At 57.3% G+C, this 19,672-nt stretch overlaps 7 protein-coding genes across 7 annotated transcripts; 2 read left to right on the top strand and 5 right to left on the bottom strand.

The window, feature by feature from the left end:
- Window positions 1-257: 257 nt before the first annotated feature.
- On the bottom strand, window positions 258-1,707 carry TRAVEDRAFT_20193 (uncharacterized protein; the record flags this gene model as incomplete). Its single annotated transcript, XM_008039009.1, has 4 exons — window positions 258-343; window positions 403-745; window positions 802-1,414; window positions 1,469-1,707. 4 exons carry the CDS (start codon window positions 1,705-1,707, stop codon window positions 258-260), a joined length of 1,281 nt encoding a protein of 426 aa, XP_008037200.1.
- An 870-nt stretch (window positions 1,708-2,577) lies between these two features.
- TRAVEDRAFT_47235 (uncharacterized protein) lies at window positions 2,578-4,363 on the top strand (the record flags this gene model as incomplete). Its single annotated transcript, XM_008039319.1, has 11 exons — window positions 2,578-2,633; window positions 2,703-2,737; window positions 2,799-2,993; window positions 3,059-3,139; window positions 3,193-3,290; window positions 3,347-3,435; window positions 3,493-3,500; window positions 3,548-3,688; window positions 3,751-3,766; window positions 3,827-3,875; window positions 3,935-4,363. The coding sequence occupies 11 exons, from the start codon at window positions 2,578-2,580 to the stop codon at window positions 4,361-4,363; spliced, it is 1,197 nt and encodes a 398-aa protein (XP_008037510.1).
- Window positions 4,364-4,504: 141 nt separating this feature from the next.
- On the bottom strand, window positions 4,505-6,168 carry TRAVEDRAFT_64709 (uncharacterized protein). Its single transcript, XM_008039869.1, has 7 exons — window positions 6,089-6,168; window positions 5,732-6,006; window positions 5,587-5,665; window positions 5,463-5,527; window positions 5,322-5,407; window positions 5,082-5,262; window positions 4,505-5,019 (listed from the first exon to the last, which is right to left on the bottom strand). Exons 1-7 carry the CDS (start codon window positions 6,156-6,158, stop codon window positions 4,687-4,689), a joined length of 1,089 nt encoding a protein of 362 aa, XP_008038060.1. The 5' UTR covers window positions 6,159-6,168; the 3' UTR covers window positions 4,505-4,686.
- Window positions 6,169-9,010: 2,842 nt separating this feature from the next.
- TRAVEDRAFT_122446 (uncharacterized protein) lies at window positions 9,011-9,587 on the top strand (the record flags this gene model as incomplete). The annotated part of the gene is made up of 3 exons (XM_008039868.1): window positions 9,011-9,175; window positions 9,268-9,358; window positions 9,433-9,587. Coding segments are annotated over 3 exons (411 nt in total), but the record flags the coding sequence as incomplete, so codon positions are not given.
- A 1,189-nt stretch (window positions 9,588-10,776) lies between these two features.
- Window positions 10,777-11,453, bottom strand: TRAVEDRAFT_47232 (uncharacterized protein; the record flags this gene model as incomplete). The annotated part of the gene is made up of 4 exons (XM_008039318.1): window positions 10,777-10,853; window positions 10,920-11,055; window positions 11,115-11,187; window positions 11,248-11,453. The coding sequence occupies 4 exons, from the start codon at window positions 11,451-11,453 to the stop codon at window positions 10,777-10,779; spliced, it is 492 nt and encodes a 163-aa protein (XP_008037509.1).
- A 1,193-nt stretch (window positions 11,454-12,646) lies between these two features.
- TRAVEDRAFT_28849 (uncharacterized protein) lies at window positions 12,647-13,549 on the bottom strand. Its single transcript, XM_008039078.1, has 3 exons — window positions 13,332-13,549; window positions 12,971-13,269; window positions 12,647-12,922 (listed from the first exon to the last, which is right to left on the bottom strand). Exons 1-3 carry the CDS (start codon window positions 13,492-13,494, stop codon window positions 12,707-12,709), a joined length of 678 nt encoding a protein of 225 aa, XP_008037269.1. The 5' UTR covers window positions 13,495-13,549; the 3' UTR covers window positions 12,647-12,706.
- Window positions 13,550-17,216: 3,667 nt separating this feature from the next.
- Window positions 17,217-18,716, bottom strand: TRAVEDRAFT_28848 (uncharacterized protein). The gene is made up of 5 exons (XM_008039077.1): window positions 18,691-18,716; window positions 17,929-18,509; window positions 17,793-17,865; window positions 17,586-17,721; window positions 17,217-17,525 (listed from the first exon to the last, which is right to left on the bottom strand). Exons 2-5 carry the CDS (start codon window positions 18,132-18,134, stop codon window positions 17,518-17,520), a joined length of 423 nt encoding a protein of 140 aa, XP_008037268.1. The 5' UTR covers window positions 18,135-18,509; window positions 18,691-18,716; the 3' UTR covers window positions 17,217-17,517.
- Between the last annotated feature and the right edge of the window lie 956 nt (window positions 18,717-19,672).

Raw genomic sequence — 19,672 nt, 5'->3', positions numbered from 1 at the left:
TGGGCCGCTTCCATCCAGGATTTATCGACGGCGATGACCCACTGCCCGCCTGTCCGCCACGACACGGTAGTGCAGACACATGGACGCCGTATCTCTTCACAAGACTTTCAGGCGTCGGAGGGCGCGTTGCTTTCTACATACATACCATGGCGAGGACCTTGACCTGCAACTTTAATTGCGCCGTGAAAAAACAAACAAAAATCAACTAGATTACATGAATAGCATCCAAGCATGAAGAGGAAGATGCAAAGGACGAGTTACCAAGGCTTCAGTTGAGCCCCCTTAAGCAAATCCATCACATCATCCGGAGGGAAACCCATATTGTGCGGCGATTCGTCCATCACTGCACGCACGCCGTGGTCAACATCACGCAGAGACAGTATTCCGAGGGTGGCATCTCACATTTCTCGACGTGCTTCCTTGTCTTTGACTTCGCGGAGTTCTTGACGGGTGCCCACAGGCTACGATAGTCCTTCAAGCATTCGGGGCTGAGTGTCCGCGTCTTGAGGCGTACGACCTCGCCTTTCCGGAATGGGCTGTCGTTCGGGACGTCAATGAAGATCTCGGGCCCCTCACTGTCGGCGAAGAGGGGCCATTTTTGCTCCCACAGTTTTTTGTCGTTAACAATGGCAGGCAGTTTGAATTCGTCAACGTCAACCCAGTCTACGCTTCCGTCGTCGTCGATAATGTCGGTGTGGTCGGTAGTGGTGTCCGATTTGCAGAATTCGCGATGAATCATCCAATGCTACATGGGTGGCTCTGTTCCCGGGACGTGTACCAGAACAATCGAACGCGACGTACCTGTCGTTGGCAGAACTCGCTGCAATAGTGGGGCTTCCGCTCCAGTGGACAGCGTCCACCGCATCGCCGCAGCGCGTTTCTGTTAGTCGCTTGTATCTTGCAGCCGTCATTGGCGCACCGGTACAGATGGGGCGCCTTCGCCACTTTCCTCAGCCGCGAGTCCTCCCGGAGCTGGAGGCGCGAAAGGTAGTTCGCGTGCGTGGTCCAGAGGAAGTGCAGGTCCTTGAACCTGTCGGCGCGGCGCGCGTCGACGCCGAAACGCGCCTTTGTCGTCGCCATCCAGCCCGCGATCCGGAGCGTGATGGGCGGGACGAAGCCGAGCCCAACGCAGATGTCGGCCGCGTTACACGCGTCCCACATCGGGCTGTCGCTTTCGACGAGGTGCGTATAGCACTGCGGCGTCCGCTCGTCAGCCCAGAACTTCATGTGCGCAAAGCAGGCGAGGCCTTGTAGACGCAGCCGTGGCGTTAGGTTTCGGATTTCTGGAATTCGGAAGTTGGCGTATTCTTCTTCGGTTTCTGGAGGCGTCTGATCGCCCCCGGCGAGTCGGTGACAGATGGTCAGGGGGTCGACGTCCTTCAAGGACATGAGAGGGTGGCATACGGATAGAGCTCTTTCACAGCGGTGTAAGCCACGGACGGTGAAAGACAATGAGAATTGTACGCACCTGAGGCAGTACTCAAGCATGAGTGGGCCATCATCAACGCGTATACCGTACTTCAAACGACCCGGAAAGTTCTCCCTGACCGAGCGCTGACCCTCGATGTACAGTTGCCTGTAGTTGGGCGGGTGGCGGTAGTCGTAGCAGATTTGTTCTTTGAGAGTGATGTACTCCTCAAAGCCTGCACATCTGCCTGGGTAGAGATCCCAAGGAATGTCGCACAGTATCTCGAGGGTGGGAGGCATAGCGAGACGTGTTGTGAGCGGCGTTCAGCTGGTAGGACGAGTCGGAAGAGTGTTGCAAGGCAAGGTCCAACTCCGGCTCGAACGGACAGCACGAACTTCGCCACGAGCTGCCGGCCCGTCTATGCCGCCGACATTAGCCGTCCGGCCCGCCGGCTGTTCTTCTCTCCTCTTCGCCGCCGCTTCCTCTCTCTCTTCCTCCTCCCGCACTCACGCACTCAGCTAGTACTCAGCTCGAGGCTTTCTGCCACTGGAGAATTGGGATCCTGATCAATGCACAAGCTCATTTTGCGCTGCACGATATCACCCGACTAGAATCAAACATCGGCCACGACACCACAGCGTTACTGTAGTCCGCGTGAGCGATTCAAGGCTGCCAGCGTCACCATAAGTCGTCGAGGTGTCCTGTGCCTTCGGAAGCGTGTGTAGTTTTTCGGCGACCCCTAGATTCATTCACTTTCATCCTGGCGGCCACGAAGCATACCGCGAGCTGTTGCTATAGCCAGTGGAAGTCTCCGCGTGTGCCCGCTCGGAAGCGCCCTACTCCAGAAACTGCCCCGAGGGCCGAGGTTCTTCCCAAGAATCCGCCATTGCTGCGCTTTTGTCGATCTGTTCCCATGCAGAAGAGCCTCTGCTGAAGGTCTTCAAGCGTGTAGGTCATAAATCATTAGCAATGTACCTTTGCCCTGCATTGACCTTCCCACAGTTCCCTTCCGCGCAGCTGTTCCCTATCGCCATCAGGGCGAGGACCTTGATGTGCCTTCCCGTGGAGAAGAACACGATCCCGTGAACCAGAACACAGCGAGGCGACCTATAAGGACAGCAAAGCGCTGCAAGGTTCTGTCGTGAGCGGGTGCTCTCCACATTACCGTGATGTCTGCGCAAGACGCCCCAAGTGCTGCCGAGATCATCACTATCGTCAGTACCAGGTGCGTGTGCCGATTATACTGGACGATCATCGTGTCTGTATTGGCCAATCTAAGATGTACATGTTCTAGCTTTACTTTGAACTACATCGAGTTTCCAGTAATCAGTGCGCCTTGCCATATCCACAAGTTCGCGAACGCCGTCCTAATGTCGCTTTCAATCGCCAGCTTTCCTCGCCTACGAATACCTAATCACCCTCGACCAAGAGATCAAGCTATTCTGGAAGCGCGGCTTCACGGGCGCATCTGCGCTATTCCTCTTCGTACGGTACTCGACGCTCATCTGCTATGACATCCTGGGCGCAATCAGCTTCGCCCGGCTATCCGATGATGTACGTGCACTCCATGTACCCTCGAAACGATGTTCGTTGACAGTTTGCTACAGAGGTAAGGTCCACCAGGCACACGCGCCGCCACTGCGGAGTTAGCATGGCCTGACACACCCAGTTGCGCCCTCATCATCAAAGCACAAGCGGGGTTCTCGATATTCCAATACTTTCCCTGGGCAGGTGAGTAGCACCGCCGCATATTAGCGAATCCGATTTCTGAACTAGGGATATAGCATTCTCGGCGCTGCGTGTTCTCGCGCTGAGCGGTATGAACCGGCCGCTCGCAGCTCTCGTCTTCTTGTTAGCCTCCGCCCCGGCTGCGGCGAACTTCGTACGCAGCTTTATTCCGACTACGCCATCTACCCACTTACACCCTTGCATGTCCAGACCCAGTATGGCTTCAAATTGACTGGGGTGAACACCCCCTTGGCTGGCTGCCAGGGTCAGATAGATGCGACACAGCAGCAGGTCGAAATGTGCGTCCAAGTCTCGCTGATCCCCCTGTCATCACCCTGCTCATCCCTACGCTGCAGTCGTGCGTGTTGGCAGCGGACTCTGCATTCGGGTCATACCCTCAACGTTTATCAGTTGTCGTCGTGTCCAGAGTGGGCCTCATCCTCGCAGACATCATCGGTGTAGCGGTCACGGTGGCCAAAACCCGGCAAGGAGCGAAGGCGCCTCACCTCGGTGGCTCGCAACGAAGTCTGGGTAATGTCCTACTATACGACGGTACGCCTCCCTTGCTGTCTATCTCGTGCCCTGGTGCCCTGATTGACGCGACTCGCTCGTAGGGTTAATATACTTCGCGTGAGCATTTGTCCAAATAATCGCGCGTATCGACACTGAACAGGCTAGCGCTTCGTCCAGTGCGCTGCTCTGCTTCAACGTGCTCGACCTCGCGCTGAGCGTCATCGCGGTATGCGCCCTCTCGCATAGCATATCTTCTTCGACGCTGACCTTCACTCCGACGCGCAGTTCGTGACACCCATCAACTCAGGCAGCTACGTCACCGCGCTCACAGATCCGTACGTCCTCGCTGCTCTCTATACACTTATACATACACTGAAGGGCCTCGGGACGCTCTCTGCCAGCCTGACCGCCGTGCTCGTATGCCGCTTCCTGTTGGACCTCCAAGCAGCGAACGTATCCTCGATGAACGACTCGCACGCCTTCGAGTCCGTGGATCATCACACCGCCGGGGTAGGCTCCCTCGTCTTCGCGAGGGTGATCGGGTCTATGGGCGCGCCGCTAGGACCCGATCACACGACGACGGATAGTACCCTGGATCAGAGTGACGATGAAGTTTGCGGCGTATCCCTCTCAAGTCTACGTCCAGCGGCAAGTCTACATCCAATAGCAGTTGACGGCACCCGGGATATCGAGGAGGTGCCGGCATCAGGGTAGCGCCGCGGACGGTTCAATATCGTATGTTTCAACTTGTACTTTACTTCCGTATAACATCGCTGTACTCTTTCGCTCCGAATATCTCGTGTCGTACGGGTAGACATTACAAATCGCAGCGAAGACAGATGCATTGGCAGAGGCGCGATTTCGGATTTGAAAGCAAGAGCCGTATTGCGGGTATGTACAAGATGTCGGGGTCGATAGATGGGGAAATATATACAGCATGTAAGCGTCGGCGCGGTCGACGGGATGGTAGTATGATAATGATAGTCAGATAGTGCTTCTCCTTCGCTCTTTTCTTTTCACGCCCACATGCAGACACCTCACCGCGACCGCGGCCTTGCCTCCACATCCGCATCCACAGGCGCCAGCTCCTCCATCTTCACATCCTCCCCCGCGCCCGCGCCCGCGCCCTTCCTTACATCAAGCGCCGAGTCGTCCGCATACGACGCGAACCCGCTCGTCGTCGTGTCCGTCGTGAGCCCGGGCGCGGTCGAGAACGTGACCGTGCGCCCGTGCTCGAAGCGCATCGTCGACATGTGCGTCGTGCCCGCCCCCGCCCCCGCGCCGGTCCCGCGCCGCGTCGCGGCGCTCTCGAAGTCGCCTGCGGTCAGGCCGAGCACGGACATCACGATGATCATCGTTGGGACGATGCCCTGCAGAATCGCGCGTGCGTCAGCGAGGGTATGAAGGGAAGAGAGAGGGGAGGGGGACGTACGGTGAGCTGCGCGATGGGGTCGTAGACGATGTAGAACGCGTTGCTGCCGATGAAGTACAGCGTGATCTCGACGATGAGCGCGAACGAGTAGATCATCGCGCTCTCGACGATCAGCACGAGCACTTTCGTGTAGCGGAAGCTGGACTGCAGCCCGAACTCCTTCGTCTCGCGCGTCGTGAACCTGCGCGCGCGGGGAGTGGCGTCAGTGCGGGTTTCGCGCGATGGGGATGTGGGGCGTACCAGATGCGCGCGGCGATGAGCGTGGTGACTACGACGTTGGTTACCAGAGATAGCGAGAAAAGCGAGCCGTTCCAGCGCTCGAGTTCCTGTGGGCACTGGTAAGGAGCTGCGTGTGGGACTGAGGTGCGAAGGCGGACGTACATTTGCAAAGGCGCTGTGCACGGTCTTCGCCTCCGCGAAGATGATCGCCTGCGAAAACCCGCACACTAGTCGTCGCGCATTAGCAGTACGTTCACTTATCGAGCAGAACTGCATGTACACTCACCCGCCGACGCGATGATGAGCAGGATGGGCACGACGCATACTCGCCAGTTGCCGCCCCATACGTGCCAGCACCGCCACACCTGGATAATCGTGCGCCCGCTCAGTCCGGGGTGCATTTTTCATTAAAGCACAAAATGCACACTCACGACGATGCTATCGCCCAGGATGGAGTTCACAGAGTGGATGGTGACCTTCGCGACGTTGGGCGGGGTCGACACGTCGGAGAAGTAGGCGCCGGGCCCGCCGGGCATGTCGCGGAGGTCGATGAAGCCCCAGATGAGGCGGCAGAAGCCGAGCGCGACGTGCACGGTCGAGAAGCAGAACATGAGCACGGCGACCCAGAAGATGATTGGCGTCACTTTGCGCGTGTGCCGGAAGCGCAGGATGTACACATAGGAGCTGAAGAGACAGACGTTGACGCCTGCGCGCACGTCGGTGGCGGGGTCAAGGTGAGTTGGACAGATCGACGTGCTAGCGAGGATCGTGTGTGATCGCGCACGTACCGTAGAAGAGGGTCTCGAGCCAGATGGCGGTGAGGTAGGCCTTGTCGAGGGGGATGAATGCGACGCCCATGGTGCTGAGCGACGGTGCACGGACGCGGACGGGGAGGAGGAGGAGCAGGATACGAAAGATGATGGGGCAGACGGCGGTGGCGGTGGGGGGCCGGAGGAATATTGACGAGAGCGGTGGAGGTACTTATCCATCCCCTGCCAAGTCACCCGGGCACTCCCTCCCAGCCTTGTCAAGCGGAACATACGCACTCACGTTGTGCTCGCCGTTCGCGCCTGTGCGGGGGAGATGACGATGAGCTCGACTCCCCACAAACCCAAATTCCGTTCCGGATCCCGAGGGAAGGGGCCATCAATTAACTCCTGACAGATGCCATCGCGCTCTCCCAATCTCCCCCGCGCACTGCTCGCCCACATACGCACTTTCTCTTTCCTCCAATCATGGTGAACGCCCCATCGACCAATCCCTGCTCGGTCCTCATCGCGGTCTAGTCAGTCATGCACGACATATGTCCGATGTTCCCGCTAGCCCCACACGCTACCCGGCTACTTCTCTCTTCTCCATCATGGCACTCGCTCTCGCTATCGAACCCAGTCCACTCAAATGAATACGAAGACCTCGGCGAAGCAGGGAGAGAAGCAAGACGTACACTGCATTGGCGCCAATCCGCGTACACTTGTGACTCTCATCTCCGCCGCGGCGCTCCTCGGCATCTCCCCAGAACCCCTGGACGCGCTCGCGACATGTGCAAAGCCGTCTGCACGTTGACAGGGACCATCAACCAGCTGCTCTACTGTGATGGATCGCTTCACGGCCGCGACGAGGAACTTGGACAGAGGACATTCCGCGTGAACAAGGCCGGGTCTGTGGGCGTTCAAGCTTAAGTCAAGTCGTCCTGGACAACGAGCACTAAAAAGACCGTGAGCTTTTCATGCCTCTTCACGCGAAATATATGTCAGGCGCAGTTCCTTTCGATTCACTCGTCGACTCCTTGTCCAGTATGATTATCTAAGAGTACTTCTTGCACACTCATGCGCTGCTGTAAGAGGACCTTCGCTCCTCCCTCTGCCCTGATCCCTCCAGCTGATGTCGACGTCTCTGCCGCTGGATCAAACCGATCTCCTGCTATGCCGACCTTCCTCTGCTTCGGCCCGGGCTGTTTCATATTCACTCTTCGTACCTGGGATTTACGTGGATCGCGTCGCCGCTCGCCGTCGCCGCCCTCTTATCATACCGCAAATACACCCCCAGGTCCGCTTTCACTCTGATCGCAGCTTTTCGCTCCCTCTTTCCGCGACATCCTCTCGCGGTGCTTCGGGTTTAGTCTTCGTAAAACAACCTGGGGTGACAGCTATGGTGTCGTATACGCCGCTGGCTGTCTATGTCAAGAGCAACCATGTCGTGCACGATCACTACGATCGACCCCCGGTGTTATCCCCTTACCGGCTTTCTACGCTCGGCGCATACCACCCAGGACGTCTCTGCGGCCGCGGTTACCCGCTGTTGCACACCCAGGCAACAGGTGCCTGACACGGGTCGTAGTACTCAAAGGAGCTCTATTTCCGCCCCCCTGGCTCGGGGACAGAACGTGTGAGCGGTGCTGATACTTCGATACTTGGGCGGGCATGCCCGATGAACAGGTCATAATATTTGAAACCATCAACACCCTCAAGATCTACAATCATCGGCGCAGCCTGTGCCTCGCCGGGATCGACGTCGTATGTAGGTTGCGATACCGTCGCAGCCGTGGCGTAACTCTCCGTCAGGTCCAGCACGCTCATAGCTTGTCCAACGCACCCATCGAAACGCCGTGCGCAGTCGAATTATGGGATGTACCTCTCATTCTGGTAAAGCCACTGACTGTATCGAACCGGGCGGGCCGTTAGGCTAAGCCGGGCTTGAACTCGCGTCGGGTTCTTATAAGCAACATATATGCATCCTTTCAATCATTTCAAACGGCCCCGCACGCAGTGCTCGCCATCGTTCGCCGTTTAGCGTCGAGCCGACGGCGATTGATAATAACGGTACGTCAATGTATCGCTACGCCTTGCACTCCACTATATACTAAGCTGACTGCGAACTCGGGTGTTTTTGTCGATCTGCCACATAGCGCATGGCGTCTCTTGTTACCTTGGACTTGATAATCACGGACTTCGACGACTTCTCAAACTTCTCCGGGGTCCCCGGAACCTACGAGCATTAGCGTCTCCCGCCTGTGTTCTCTTGCCGGCTACCTGATGCTCTAGCGATTTCACGTTCCGAGGAATACGAGTAGTTCGACAGGTAAGCCCTCTCGCACTGCTCGGAAACCAGCGATCTCAGCGGCTGAACGTCTCACGTTTTCAGAACTCGTCCAAATTCCTTGGTACAATCATATCCCGTCTTCGATGTCATGCATGCTGTGCACTTGAGCTATATCACGGCTTCAACATCGCCTCTGCGCCGTCCGGGAAGGTGCATAGCACCAGCATCTGTAGTAGCAGAACTTTGGCCACCTCCGCTTGACGATCCGTCATCGGCAGACAGATAGAAGCGCCATCTCCACAGGTAGATAGGTACGATTCATGTGTCTAGTTTTGGGATTACTCATTTTTCTTTGAGCTATATAGAATGCTGCAGCGACGGCGGTGCTGTACTCGTCCATCTTGAAGTACAACCTCGAGTCTGCTGCATCCCCTCCTCGACCTGCTCAGCGATCATGTCGGACTCAAATGACGATGAAATCCAGTTCTTCTCATCCATGTATGTTCTTTTCCATCATCCTCTCGTGCACGCTATCTGACTTCGGGTTGTCTCGTCGCGGTGTCACAGTCTTACAGCGAGTTTTATCGAAATAGCGACGCTGAGTACTTGATCCTCGAGTCCTCGATGCCGCTTGTATGCTCATAGCATAATTCCCCGTTTCTACCCTTCCAGCGTTGACCGCGTACGAGTACCTGATCACCCTCGACCAAGAGGTCAACTTGTTCTGGAGGCGCAGGATCACTGGTGCAACCCTGCTCTTCCTCGCGACACGTTACCTGGCACTCCTGGCCGGGCCCATCCTCGGAGCGGCAACATTTGCACTCCTTCCAGATCATGTATGCTAACTTCTCTGACCGCTACGTACATCGTAATTCACGACTGACGGAGACGGTTATAGAGGTGTGTCGCTCGTTTCTCAAAGACTTAGCACCATTACCTATGCGTGTCGCGTTTGAGTTGTGTGGTGCTCGGGTATGTACAGTTCGTACCGAGTGTTATGCAGTCTCTCGTCTGGGCCGGTAAGCCTCCTCATTCATCAGTCCGGAATTTCAGCACGCGTGTACCGTAGCTGATCAGAAAGTCGGTATCGTAGGATTCTCCGGCCTGCGCATACTCGCGCTGAGCGGCATGAACTGGGCGTTGGCGTCCGCCGTCTTCGTCTTGGCTGTCTGCCCATTTGGTGTGAACATGGTGTGCTCACCCTTACATTCGAGTCCCCGGTGGCTGATATTCAATCTCTCGCTCTAGTGGAACTTGTCTCTCGGCATGTCGGGGACGAGGATCGAACGCATCGGGTGCGCCGACGGCAATGACCTGACACCTCATCTGGCCGTAGTGTGAGTCTTGTTCCAGTCTTGAGCATCCGTACGAATGGACATTGATCGTAGCACGCAGGGGTAAGCCGGTCGAGTGTCTTCTGTAGCGCATCGTTAATGTATAATGACCTCCTCAGCCGTCGCTGTGGCCCGCTCGTGTGTCATTGCCGCCGACGTCCTCGTTATCGCCGTGACCTGGCGCTCTAGGCTCACGAGGGACCGGACGATCGCTGGGGTAGGATCGGTCTCCTCCCTGGGGAACATCCTTATAACGAACGGTTCGTCGTCCGATGGCGTTTTGAGTAGATTGCACGTCCAATTGATAGCAAACTCATATTGTAGGCACGATATACTTTCTGTAAGCAAGAATTTGCAGCTTGATATCGTGTTCTCCAGTCTGAATTTCGTTCTCCAGGGTCATTGTCATCTTAAACACGCTCCACCTCGCACTCACATGCCTCTCGGTGAGGCACATTTCTCGCGCGCTGTGCTTAGGTGTGGTTCCCCGAACAGCTGACGCCATCTGCCTCTCTGCAGATCGTGGACGCCGTCGACGGATTCAGCGAAGTCACCACGTTCACAGACCCGTAAATGTCTCCCCCCCCTCACCTTCGTTCAACCAACTTATGCGGCGCTCTCTACAGCATGACCGCCATCCTCACCTGGCGCTTCCTGCTAGCCCTTCAATCCGCGGACCAGCGAGCGGTCAACCATGCGTCCCACGGCGCAGTGTCCACAGGTCATGACGACGCCGGGAACGGTGGCACGCTCAGGTTCGCTTCCCGCGTGGTAGGCTCCGCCGGGGCTTCTCTCCCGGCTGGGTTGGGAGAGACTCTGCTCGACCTCGACGACCTCGAAGAGGATGAAGGGGTTTATGCTGGCGCGGCCAACCGCGAGGGCGATCGTTCATCCTGCGATCGATCTCACGAGATGGAAGGAGTCCATGCCTAACAGGGGCCGTTTGGTTCATGGCACGAAAGAGCTCAGGGCTCACCATAATCGGCACACGACTACAAGTGTAGAGTCACGACAGGACCGTTATAGCACACGCATAGTGCTTCCGAATCTGAGGACAATTGATTATGGTGTTACACGGATTACAAGAAGGGTAGAAACCGTCACTACTCTAGACGAGCAGTGACTACAAGATTCTCTTCGTGCGTGCATACCGCTGACGTTGGCCGAGGGTGCTTCCACGCTTAGAACACTGCATTCGGAATCATCAGTATCAGCCTAGCGGTGAAAAAACGGGTGCAAGACTGACCGCGGAGGCTGTAGCTCGGGCCGTCGTCGTTGTCGTTGAAGTTCGCCTGGCAGCGGACGGATCCCTCGGGCGGGCAAGTGAACGGCAGTGTGTTCGTGCCGCTCTTCTTCGCGATCTGCGTCGTGTCGTCCGGGTTCTATCGCGGGGAGTCAAGTCAGTTCCAAGCGACTCGATGTCGGACGGCAAGGTACTCACGTCGACCTCAACGGACCCGATCTTGCTGGTGTCGCCGGGAAGGCAGCCGGTCTTGTCCGTGACCTGGCAGGTCCTGCAGGGCACGACGAAGAGTTAGCACGGGCGAGGGCCGAGGGCGGGGAGGCAGTCGTACATCTGCGTGCCAGCCTTGCACGGGGCGGTGATCCACCACACGAAGTGGCCGTCGCCGAGCGGGCCCGTCGAGCCGCACCCGGAACGCTTGGCGAGCGAGATGCTGCCATCGCCGGAGCGGGCGACGAGCGACGCATCGGCGGGGGAAGGGGTGGCCGAGACGAGGGTGGCGGAGGTGACGAGGGCGAGGATGGTGGAGAAGCGCATGGTGAATAAAATGTGGTTGGTGGTGGTGAAGGCGAGTGGTGGGTGTTCGATGTAGATGGGGAAGTCTGGGTGACTGGAGAGGCCTGGAGAGGACGTATGGGTTTTTATACCTCTTGTCTCCCTCTAAGACTGCGCTCGACTGGCCTGCTCGAACGACTAAGTGTCCTCTTCGTCGAGCGTACTCGGTGTCGGTTGCCCCGGTGGTTACGTCCACAGCGTCCGATTCTAACCGCTGTGAAACGATAAATGAGGTGGATACTCCACCGCGCTCTGTTTCACGACCCAGCAACCGAGAATGCACTCCACCTACGAACTGCTCGTCGGAGCACGCTGACCGCAATATCCTGCGTCGTGACCCCAGAGCTGACCTCGGCGCATCGCCCTACGCGCAAATCCTAGCGTTGTCGCCGGTGCAGTGACGCAATGCAGCGTTCACCCCGAGCGCATCGTCCGATCGACGTCGGGCGTCGGCGCGGGGAAGCACCCCAGCGCGCCCCGATGCGCTGCCAAACGCAGCTGATGCCGACTCCGGGGTGCGTTTCGGGCGTTCGCCCGTCGTCGGCGCAGCTTCATTAGGGTGGAGTGAGCGTCCGGCAAAGCGCTGCAGCCAAGATCATTCTTACCTGCTGGGCGTCCGATGGGCGTCTGCTGCTCTTCACGGAAGTAGTGTACGGCAATGCAAGTTGACTTTTGGTGCGATGGGGCGAGCGTCGGATTCGACAGTGAGCCAGATGACCATCCTGGTGGATTAAGTGAAGAGTTGGCGATGTAAGAGCGCCGCCGGAGAGCCTCGGGTATCTGCTCGCTGTCTACAGCGCGTTCCGTGTATCGCCATATTCTCATTACGATTTAGCAGCCTGCAGGATGTCACGGGAGAGGAGTAAAACGTTCAGCAGTCAAGGCTACCACGGAGTGGAGTACTGTATGCCGAGAGCCAAATGACAGAACCATATGCGTGGCCACCACTGAGAACACTGGGGAGAAAAGACCGTCAGAACGGAAACGCAATCACGAGTAAGGAAGGGGGAGACACACCTCGAGAGTCAGTGGGTTTAGCTATAATATGTGCTGAGGACGAGGCCACCGTCCTGAATGCTTATGATACGTATAGGAACCTCACGAAGCCATAGACGGATAGATCGAAGTCGACCGCTATCGGTCTGTGATGGGCTTGCCAGAGCGAAGATGTAGGGCCGAGACGCATAGCAGAACGGGAGATATGATACACTGTTATACACGCTACACACACCGTATTATGTCCTTGATTCATCCTCCCGGGGACGTTCTTGAGCAGCCTTGAGCTCGTTATACTCCTGCACTCTTCGCCGGATTTGCTTCCGTCTCTCTTCGCCAAACTCCCGTGCCTCTTTCCGCGCCTCCTTCAGGTTCTTCGAGGCAGACACATGGGCTTGGTACGACGCCGTATACGATGGCCAGACCAGCGCTGGCCCCAACCCCGCCCCAAGCGCCTACGAATTGTGAGCCGTACGCGGCAGAGCAAGATAAAGGAAACGTACCATAAGACCCACGAAGAGAATAACCCTGTCCTTCCACCGCTCGTCCGCACTCGCAGACCACGTCTCCGCGCGTGGACGTGTATGCGCATACCCCCGAGAAGCTTCGTATGCAGCGCGAGCGCGTCTTCGCCGTTCGATTTCGGCACGGTAGATGTCTACCGGAGTGCCTGCTCCGTTGCTCTTCCCGCGAAGGATGTCGTATGCAGCGGTGATGGACTGAAAGCGCTTGTGTCGGAGGGCAGGAGAAAGATCCCGTCCGGACGGGGAGTCGGGATGGTGTACCCGCACGAGCTCATAGTCTGCGTAAGGCCAGTCAGCCGGAGCTTTATCTCCAGCACAGGTGCATCGTTTCAAAGCTTACAGCGCGCCTTGATCTGCGGCTGAGTCGCCCCCGGCGGAAGGTGGAAGATCTGGTGAGGGGTCGGGTGCGCGTGGTGTGGGAACGGGTACGAAGCAGAACTGGTGGACGCATATCGCACGGGGCGTCCTTTAGGAAGAGCACATGCAGTACGTCGGAGATGCATGCCGACAGAACCTCTACAGCACTCGTCGAGCATAAGTTAAGCCAGACAGTCTGCGGCGGAGGGTGAAAGAGCAAGATAGCGCAGGAAGCGCTGAAGCGTTCATCGTGAGCGCCGGCTCTCGGAGCCGGGCCCGGCAGCCGGACCGCAGGCGGCAGGAGAAGGTAGCCCCTTGCGAGCATGTCGCGATCGCAAACCAGCCCTTTTGCTCCGAGCGGCGAGGACCACAAAATTCAAGCCACTCAAAAACTTGAACAAGATCAGTAAGACACTCTGGATCCAAAGACAGAGCCTAAAAGCCGTCAAACGTGTGGTGACAGGATACAAATTCTCGCTACCAAGATACATATAGATAACATACTACACCGTGCCCGCTTCCCAAGCTCCTGAGTCTGCAGGATTCATCAGAGGTAAGTCTTCCTCACGTACCGGACCCGAAAACCCCTAGTCTGAGGCATCCACCGGAACGCAGTCGTAGCTTCCTCGCTATCTACCCGCTCGAATCGCGCAGCCTCCGGGCTAACTCTCGTATGGCCCACTTCGATCTCGGCCTGAATAATGGGGCGGGTCGACCTCAGCTCGACAATGGTGGTGCGCACGCGCTCGCTGAGAACTACAGTGGGCGGTGGCGCAAGCATGACCACCCCCGCGCACGCGGCCGGCAGGTGATCGGAATCCTGACGGGCACAAAAGGTGAGCAGACTGTCCGAGTCGTCGTAGCGGAGATGACGCACATGGCACTTCTGGCTGCAGTACTTCGGCTTCATGTGCTTCGGGCACTGTCCTGGACACGCATAGAGCCTGACATGGGGCTCGCCCTTCGAGCATCCTTTCCGCGCACATCGGTGCGCCGGCGGTCTCACCGCAGCAATTGCCTTCCAGTTCTGGGGGAGCGTCATCTCATGGGCCGCCAGCGCGCGCCAGAGCGGTGCGTACTCCTTAAAATCCCAGATGTCGATGTTCAAGCTCTCCGCGAGCCCCTTGAACGCGAAGCCCGCCATGAGCACCGCCTGGCTGATAAACTGGAACTTCGCCGCGGTGTTCGCGTGTATCGCCGCGCGCACGACGTTGTCGATCTGGTCGCAGGGATGGCGCTGCTTGTCTGCGCGCTGGGCCAGGCTCGCGTCCACGCGGATCTGCTCGAGCTCGGCGAGGTCGGCCATGTACTTCGTGTAGTAAGCGTACGCGGCGAGCGAGTGCGCCTGCACGCCGACCTCGATGAAGATGGCCGACGGCATCCGCTGGGGTCCCTCTCGCTCTTGGGAGTCCATGAGTGAGCCGAGGAGCGGGGCGAGCGCATCCAGCGCGCCCTCTGCGCATATTCTGCCCGGCGTCGTGAGGCCGCAGAGGAAGCTGTGATTCACGAACTGGTAAGTCGTATGTGCTATCCGTGAGTTCGATGAGTGATCCTTACCGGACGGCAGCCTCTATCGTCGATGGAGCACGGCTGCCCCCGTCGGCCGCGACCTTCGTGCGGTAGTCCCGCAGGGTTGTCAGATATACTTCAGTGTATGCGTCGGCTGTAAGGCATAGAGATCAGCCGATGAAGTATCCCGCGATGAGAAAAGGGACGAACACATTGTAAACGCTTGGTATCACGTCTGGGCTAGTGACAGATAGGAGAGGTGTAAATTGGGGGGAATGTGAGCCACTTACTCGCAATAACATGGTTTATATACTCCCATCGCACTCGCTCAGTGCTCAGTGCCCATGATCCTGCGGCTCCTACGCGAGCTATCGCTACTCATTGTCCACAGCATCGAGGTGGAGACAGGGGGTAGCCCAGGTCGCGAACTTGCTCTCCGCCCCATTGTCGGGGTGCAAAGATCGATTGAGCGAAGGCTTTAGCCACCGGTGCATCCACGCCGCCGGTCCACTGTCGTGAAATTTCCGTGAGCACGAAGAACAAAGGGTCGTCATGCTGTTCAAACTGCTTACCCGTGAAACCAAACGCGACCTCCTCCGATACAAGGGGTGGGATCCCCACTTCGTCGTAGTTCATTGTTCAGCTTTAGCTAGGAGTGCATGATATGCCAGACCCACGAGAACGAAGACAAACCCAGTTGGAATAGATATGCGAAGACGCATTACAGTCAGTACATCCCGTTACTCGGAAACCGCCTGAAGACGCCCGTCGACAACGGCAAACGTCACCTCCCTGTGGTCCCTAAAGCGCAACACATCCACCATACTCGGCAGTGCGGACGCGATGTGCACGAAGCACGCCCCCCTCCCAGATCTTCCAGCCCTTGCCATTGACTCGCCGTGCCTAATGTCGACCTCGAGCCGCGACACCTCCGGGAACAGCGAGCGCGCGACAGGCAGATCATCCCGCACATTGCGGCCGAATAGCGCACAGCAGCTCCAGTGCTCCAGGTCTCCGTGCGGCGGGTAGCCGACGCGGAACGTGAGTGTTCGGAGGCTGGCGAGCGGGCGCGGCGCCTGTGCGTGGTTCGTCGCGAGCGCGAAGATGAAAGGCCGGTCGAGGCGCAGCTGGCGGGTTTGATCCAGCGAGGCGTTACGATGCGTGTTCAGTATAATGATGCGCAGATCTTGCAGAGTGGGTACCCAGTACTGTATGAAGTGCGGAATGGTCTCTGCAAGGAGCGATGAGGCCTCACAGGCATACAAAGAGACTGCGTCCGCTTACCGACGTCCACGAGCATGCCGCATCCGATATGCAGCGTCGTCACAGATAATCCAAATAGTGGGCCAAAGATAAACCTCAAGTTGCGCGACGGAGGATAGCACTGTCGTGCGCACTATCAGACATGTGCAATGACGCGCGCCCAGATATACTGTCCAAATGGTACTTACATGGATGTACAATGATGTGAGCTTCGTGAGTATTTCTGTTTGGTGTTCGCGAGCGAAGGTGTCCATCGATTGAATCGCTACCGAGTCCACGTGGCCTGTCTGCAAGTCGCAATCTTGCAAAACTAGATGGGAGAGTTGTGGACACGACCATACAAACTCGAAGAAGTCGCACACCGAATCGAAGGTGCAGCGCATGAGGTTTATGTCAGTGAGCGCGGGGAAAAACGGCCTGCGGACGCGATCCAAGGCTGACGGGGGCCCAGGTTCAACCTCGGAGTCCCAGGATGTCGCAAGGGGTAAGTTCCAGTGGGGCAGAGGTGGTATCGCCCGCCCTACCAAGCCATAGACTGGCATATGCTGCCCGAGCATATACAGCGAGGAGACCACAGGGGGCGATTGGTAGTCGGCAATCCTGGAGCGCATGGCCGCAAGGAGCCCGGAAAATTGACGCGAGGGCTCCACGGTAAACACGACGTGCTTCCAGAGCAGGAACTGAGCACGCTCGCGCCACGCACTACATGTTAAAGCACAAGCTCGGAGAGTCCTCTGTCGCAGTGCAAGGTCGTGGAAGTTGTGAAGCGGCCCATTGGATTTGCGGTCAGGGTCCGACTGCCAGACGAAGTCGGAAGGATGGTGGTAGTACGCGTCGTACACCGCGTCGAGAACAGCCTCCCAGACATCTACAGGTACTGCAGAGGCTGGCATCACAGAGAATTCGAAGGGGTACCTGGAGTTGCGAGGCGTATGCATATGGAGGAATCCAAGTTGACAACACGCGCGAGGCGCGAGGAACGCTCCACGAGGTGACGCGGCAAACTCCGGCCCTGCAGGCTACAGTAGCGCTCATGCGCAGCCTATCTCTTCCCCTCCCACCTCCGTAGAACACATCGTTGTGGTGAGTTTATCGCCGTAGTTTGTACTAACATAAATATTTCAATTAGGGAGCATATATTCTGGTTTGACCGCTTTCCTTGGACTCCGGTATGTGCCGCTGTGCCTGCATGACTGTCCTGCCGGCATTGAGTACAGTTTACGAAGATCTCGCGATGAATTTCTGACCGATACCCTACAATGCAGATATACCAGTTCGAGAAATAGACCGTAATACTCGGAAGGGATACGGCCTACTACCCGTCCCATGACATATACCGTTCTATGGTCCCGTCATCGCTCCATGTCCATCTGATAACCGCGGTGCTCAATGACTCGTCAGAAGACTGGGGCGGGGAGTCAGCCAAACAGGAATAAGAAGGCAGATTTTTTCAAGAAGAACATACCACGGAGGCTGTAGCCAGGGCCGTCGTCGCTGTCGTTGAAGTTGGCCTGGCAGCGGACCTGACCGGCCGAGGGGCACACGAACGTCACCGAGTTCGTGTTCGACTTCTTCGCGAACTGAACAGTGTCGTTCGGATCCTGCAAAGCGCATCCGCATCACCTTGTCAGAACACGCAGCTTCTTCTGTGTGTATCGGAGACGGGACTTACGTCGACTTCCATGGAGCCGATGTGGTCCGGGTTGCCGGGGAGGCATCCGGTCGAGTCGGTCGCCTGGCATGTCCTGTTCGGCGCACGGCCGCAAGTCAGCGGTGTCAGGTGAGTGAGTGCGACGATCGAAGCTCACATCGTGGCCCCAGGGTTGCAGCCCACGTCGATGAACCACACGAAGTGGCCGGTGCCCAGAGGACCCGACGAGCCGCACCCGGACTCGGTGTGGAGCACCGCTTCGTCGTTCCCGCCGTGAGCAGCAGGGGCGGGCGTAGCGGGAGACGGGGTGGCCACGGCGAAGCCGATGGAGGCGGCGAGGGCGACGATGGCGGAGAAACGCATTGTGAGTGCTGGAGGTTGTTGCTACTGGTGAAGAGACCTGGTAGGCTGACGGTACGAGGGCCGATTCAGCCCTCTTTTATAGCTTTCCAGCTGTCTGCGTCAGTCCGATGCGACGAATGGCGCTCGCGTAGGCGTTCAAAACGACAACCATAGCAGGTCATGCATATCTACCACCACCCGTGCAGGTGTACTCGAGGCGCGCGCTCGAAGCCATGGTCTTCCGGTCAGGAGCCCGTGGCGGAGCGCTCAACTTAGAGCCGGAGGCGCTTCTCTTCTCGACGATACAGAGAATCCCCGCCCGAGGTATCGATGCAGTGCAATGTGATGCCACAAATAAGCGTGCGGGCCCGGCTCGCCGCGATCACCGTAGGACTGGTGCTACACTTGTATGTCAAGCGCTGTAAACTCCCTCACGTAGCCAGCAGGCATTTAAACTAACCGCATCTGTGGTAGGTGCCGTGGAGGGGACTCAATACTCAGTATGCGGACCAGTGTCAGGCTCTGTGCCACTCTGTGCGCTCGCTCAGTCTTCACCTACAGCACATGGCTTCCGGAGATTGTCACCTTGACGTCCAGATTCCGAAATCTCCGGCTCGAACGTAGCAGGGATGCTTCTAGAATATTCCGAGCACGTCGATCTTCAGAGTACATGTTTCTCCGGCTTGCTTTTCAAGAATCGGCATCGGCATCGGGGCGATGCCCTCTCGGATCGTTTATGATAGGGGAGCGAAGACTTCGTATGCCCGTCGCCTAGTAGGTTAAGCTATAGCGCTTCTTTCCCTGCCATTGAACTCCGCTCACATATATTATGTCACCCTCCAGATCACAGCGTCAAGCTTCCACTGAGAAGCGACAAGAACTGCATTGAAACCGGAAGCAGACTGGAAAACAGGTCGGCGCACCATGTGCTTCGCAGCCACCAGACTTTTTGCTAAGTGTTTCAGTACACGCCTACTCCGCTCAGTACATTCGTTGTGGTATCACTTCGCAGAAACATTATTGCCTCGACCGGGACGTACTGCTGGTGATGTGGCTCCTCTTGTGAGACTCCCGTGTGACGTTGCTTACTCTACGCTTCAAAGGCTGCGACGGTCCAGCCTAAACAGATGTACCAAATGATACGGTCTTCCGCGGTCAGTACCGGCTCTCTCACCTTAGAATGCGACAGTCATTCGTCCTACGCGAAGGGATGCAAGCATCACTAGGCACAGCTCAACCCTCGACGCTTGACTTTCAGCATGACGGACACTACCAACGAGTACAGCGTCCACATCGCGTGCCGAACACGTTCGACTACCATGATCCGATATTCAGCTCTTCCCAGCTTTGCACCACCGATCTACGCGTGATGCGGGAAGGACATATGTCGCACCCGACGGCGACGGTATCCATTCGTCAGTGCGGTTTGTAGCTAAACCCGTATGTCAACGCTACTTTGCTTGAGGTATGGGTTTTGTCCGGTTCAACTTGCGCCTTCCAATGCACCTTTTTAACGTGTGTACATAAACAATCAAGCCCGCACACATATTGTGAAGATG

Source organism: Trametes versicolor (genome assembly GCF_000271585.1).
Source record: "Trametes versicolor FP-101664 SS1 unplaced genomic scaffold TRAVEscaffold_5, whole genome shotgun sequence".
NCBI classification, from domain to species: domain Eukaryota; kingdom Fungi; phylum Basidiomycota; class Agaricomycetes; order Polyporales; family Polyporaceae; genus Trametes; species Trametes versicolor.
The sequence above is the reverse complement of the archived record's forward strand: the minus strand, read 5'-3'. Positions and strand labels throughout refer to the sequence as shown.